Source organism: Cherax quadricarinatus, unplaced genomic scaffold (assembly GCF_038502225.1).
Source record: "Cherax quadricarinatus isolate ZL_2023a unplaced genomic scaffold, ASM3850222v1 Contig880, whole genome shotgun sequence".
Classification (NCBI taxonomy): Eukaryota; Metazoa; Arthropoda; class Malacostraca; order Decapoda; family Parastacidae; genus Cherax; species Cherax quadricarinatus.
Genome location: NW_027195906.1, coordinates 18,411 through 23,282, shown reverse-complemented (window position 1 = coordinate 23,282; position 4,872 = coordinate 18,411). Strand labels below are relative to the sequence as shown.

At 37.7% G+C, this 4,872-nt stretch overlaps 1 protein-coding gene across 1 annotated transcript; it reads right to left on the bottom strand.

The window, feature by feature from the left end:
* Window positions 1–206: 206 nt before the first annotated feature.
* LOC128688156 (protein BTG3-like) lies at window positions 207–4,356 on the bottom strand. The gene is made up of 3 exons (XM_053775865.2): window positions 4,036–4,356; window positions 1,673–1,931; window positions 207–896 (listed from the first exon to the last, which is right to left on the bottom strand). Exons 1-3 carry the CDS (start codon window positions 4,215–4,217, stop codon window positions 207–209), a joined length of 1,131 nt encoding a protein of 376 aa, XP_053631840.2. The 5' UTR covers window positions 4,218–4,356.
* Window positions 4,357–4,872: the final 516 nt, after the last annotated feature.

Below are 4,872 nucleotides of genomic sequence, written 5' to 3'. Positions count from 1 at the left end.
ACCAAAGAAATGTGCAGCTTCATTTCAAAACACGCACATTCTTCGAATAGGTACAAGGGGCACTTAGGAGATAAGAAATTTTACCCATTATTAGTGTGTTTCATTGTATTAAATTTATCACCAGCTTAGCATTATCTAAGCAAAAATTGTCAACAGGATATTAATTCTACTGAGATCAAGCTACTGTGAATTGGAAAAGTTAACAATTAAGACAATACATATAATGCTAAAGCTATCACATCAGGGATATGTTTACCAAGCTGGCAGGGAAACCACTCCAACCACCCACATTTTTTTTTTGACGTACTTGTAAGTGCCCCCTGCAGTGACGCGCAGACCTTAAACTCTGGCCAAAGCTCTTCGCCCAAACCACTGGTACCTATCATTACGCAGATTTTTTTTTTTTCAACAAGTCGGCCGTCTCCCACCGAGGCAGGGTAATTACCAGTATTCCACTTGAACTTCTGAGGTGCCATACTCGGAGACGAGCGTATGAATTGCGGAGGCATCTGGGCATGAGTGTAGTGAGGAGCAGCTGTAGGAAGATAGATGAAACCAGAAGAGCTTAACAATGGCATGTGTGGAGGGGGAGGTGTCCGACTCAAATTTAGCCATGACTGAGTCTTATAGAAAGGTGGTGAATAAGATCCATTTTGATGGTGGTTGCTATGATGATTAAGGTGACCAGAGCTGTAATGATTGTGATAACTGCCAAAGGTTCTCCTCTCTCGGTTACTGCCATTTCCGCTAACTCGACTGGGTGAAGTCTGGATCTTTGTACCATACCCTGGATAGGAAGGGCTAAAAAGCTTCTTGGTGGGTGTAGACTGAGTGCTCGACGGTGGACTTTGTATATTACTCGAATCCAATCTTCTCTCCTTCAACACATCCATTGTCTGCAAGTCAATATTAAGATACAACCATTGAGCAAGGTTTCCAAGACCAAAATACAATAGGATATAGATTATTTTCATTTATTGTTTAATTTTTCAGTCCATGTGTGATTTATATTTTTGAAGATCAGTGTCACAGCATAAATAAAAGCTAATAGTGCAAACTTGGGAAATAAAACTTACTGATAGAGGAAAAAAAAAAAAAAAGAGATCATGGAAAACAAGGTACATGTACAGGAATACTTTGATGCCACATTGTACTGTACTTAATTTTCCCACCATTACTTCTTGGATCAAGATGCTCTTGCTATCCTCCTAGTGTTGCACACTCACACTTACAGTCTACCTCACAATCCACATTCATCTGTATTCCTCACAACCAACTTTCATCGGCCTTTTTCACAACCTACATTCATCTGCCTTCTGCCCAATCTACATTCATCTGCCTTCTTCATCACACACTTTCATTCAACATTCAACAACTTACCATCAATTTCACGTCTGCAACATGCCATACTGCTCCCTGATCTATCTTTTCTTTCTAAATCCTGAGATGGCACTACATTCCCAAGTATTGCTCACCTGTGAACCTCAATACAGACAGCTGATCTATGAATTCCTCTCCCTTTCTAAAGCTACGTACTTCATTCTTTGTACAATTATTACTGGGTAACATAAAAATATCTTTCCATGTATTTTCACAGTTCTTAACACTACAACTGACTGGTTGTAATATTAATTCATTCCCAGCACACCTTAAACTAAGCTATTCCACAAACCTTTAACATGCTAGACGGTGTCGAACTTGGCCGCTCTATCTGCGAGAAGTCAAAACTTTCAATGAAGTTTTCCTTGTTACTGTCTCTGAAGGATGCAACAGTACAACACGACCCCTTCTGCTCTCCAAACCTACAGCACACCTCTTCAGGGTCCACCAATATAGTCAGCTCGACAGGAAGGTTTAAATCCTTATACTTTAGTCCACAGTCCCTTGCAGCTCTCTCAATGGTTGGCTCCTTCCTGGTGTTTTCATTCACTCTATAAAAATATGCTACAATAATTCTAAATTGGATGACATTTCTACCAATATACCAAACAAAATGAAAGCCAAGAATTTAAAATGAAATACATTAATCCATAATTATGTAAATCTAAAATATATTCTAAAAAAAAATCAGGTTAAATTGTCAAAAATGATGTCACTTAAAATATGAAAGAATTCATCCTTATGAAGCTTTTTTTCTAACAATACAACACCATTAACAAGTGAGATGTAAGCCTTAGCTAGAGCCAATCCAACTACAATTTCCAAAGATGGATACAAGGATAACTCACCCTGTAGAGGCAAATTTTAAGATAACCCTTAATGTAATCAATATAATTTTATTGACAATATACATTATAAATTTGCTGTAATAAGTACATCATTGTTATGGGCATATCCCACAGTTTAAAAAAAATATATACAAAAATGCAAACAGTAGAACATTTGAGTGGAAATATTTTGGTGCTGTGACCCTGGAGTGACCAAGGTCCTAGTTGTGAGGGAAAAGTAGGCGTAAGTGGGGTTAAGGTTGTTCAGGCAACCAGGAACCATTAGCGAGTTACGTCACGCACCCCCCCCCCTCTGGCGGGCTGGGGCGAAAGTAGTTCTTGGTGTCTGATTTGTTCAAATTTCTACTCCTGGTAATATTGACCTTACCTGGTGTGGGTTGAAGTTTGGAGAGTCACTTCACCTCCACTCTTCTCCTAATCAGGTAGGGTGATCTACCAGGAGTATTACTGTTTATTCCTTTCTTTTGTTTGCTGGTTACCAGTAATGATTTTGGCATTTATCATTCTTTTCCATTCTTAAATGTTATATTATCATGACCATTGGTAACCAGTTTATTTTTTCTTATTACCAGCTCTGTTCCTGGCGTGGTCATCCAGGATAGACGCCAGATAAAGGAGCAAGACATGTGTTAATGAGACTTATTAACATTATTGGACTACTACTGGCCCTTACCTGTTCTACTTGTGGTGCTCCATCCAAGTGGTAGGAGATTCTAAAACATCGGACTATCACCATCCGCCCAGGATAACCTACATCAATAATATCAGATCTATCCCGGGCCTTACCTACTCCTGCCCAACTACAAGAACCGAAGGCCATTTTTTTTTATTATATTTAAATTTTAAGTAAAATCCTCAAAAATCATTATTCTTATTTTTCCTAGTCGTTTCTTTATTTATTTTTCCATTAGTTTCTTTTGTTCAGATGGAAGGTGTTCCACTGACACTAGTGTTTGCACTTTGTCTCTTATTTTAACCATTTGTCAGTAACACATACTATTTTTACAAGGCACATAGTAGTAGTAGTAAGCTAAACAGATTTAGCCTAAGATGACTACCAGAAAAAGTCAACTCTAGATATTACAAAGAATACATTTGGGAGAATATGTAAAATCAAACGAGTACATACTTGTAGCAATTATAATATTTAAAACTACCTACATTATTACACCACCTTGGGTAATCTATCTACTTTTCAACAGCTTTGGCAGCAAACACTGATTTATCAATGAAATGAGTTTTAAATAATTTGAGGGGATTTAAGAGTAATTCTAAATTCTCAATTCTTCAAAATCAATGTCTCCCCCCCACTCCAAAAAAACAGGTGAGGGGGGAAAAGTCCATTATATAGCCTATCTAACAAAAACCCCAATGGAAATAAGTCCTGTTGTCTGCCTTTTTGGGGTTATCCTAGGTAATTTACACTATGTATGATAACTGTACTTATGTGTACTTGTGCTTAAATAAACTTCCGTACTTACAGAAGGAGCAGGACCCTATTGTCTCATTCTACAACCCCAGCAATTTTCTTATACGTATACCAGACACAGCCATGGTAAAGTGTGTGATTGCAGGGCAATTATTTATTCTGATGACATGTTGCTTAGTGTGGAGTGTTATCAATAACATTATCCAGTTCAATAACAAACAGAAAATACCATCAGAAAAAAAAAAAGACTTGCTGTGGCAACTTTCTCTCATTACCATACTTGTCTGCACCATTTGCAAGTCAAACTCTACAACCACTACTGTTGCCCCTTTGGCCTTGCACCCTTCAATCATTTTATACATATTCCATGTAGCTTACCTTAAACATCGATACCCTTGGCCTTGCCACGGTCGTTCAGGATGCCAATGATTGCTAAATCGCTCTTCCAGCAGCTCTCTCAATCTCTCTTCAAACTTTGCGATCATATTTTCTGACAGGCTGGCATTTCCACCGATGAGTTTCGAGATAAAGAGGACTGCTGCAGAGATCTCTTCTTTCATTGTGGAGTATGGCAGAGTATTCCTGAGTAATGGTCAACTGGCAGTTTTGCACGGGGCACATTAAACACATGGGGAGACTAAAGATATAAAAGTTCGTGAGGCACCAGTTTCCTTGTCTGTGGAGGGAAAGAGAGAGTGAATTAGATCTCATGATCATCAAACTGTACTGAAAAGCACTTGGAGAAGAATTAAGACTTTGAGATTCTATTTTTCAAGATTAATTTTGCTGGAAATAAACACTACCTCAATGTACTCAATAAAAATGGAGAAAACCCTTAAACAGCCATATAATTTGCAGGCTAAAATAACTTACTGGAGATATTTGATAAGATATTGGGGATGTTGATTACTGAAAGGATATTTATTCCCCAATGGGATTACATAGTTATAAATGTTCTCATAGATAAAATATAACCAGCAGGATGCCACACGCTTGCCTGCTTCTAACTTATATACAGGCAAATAACATGCCCAAAGGAATAAGAACTACTCAATAGCAATGTTTGTAGATGTAAAAACCAATGTAAAATAAGTAATAAATGCAAATCCCTTTAATTTGAAACTTTTACAGTTTAATGTAAGATAAACCAGTAGTCAAAGCATGTAGGCCTACTGACTCATTGTTACAGGTCCTATTAACCAACCAATGTAAGAT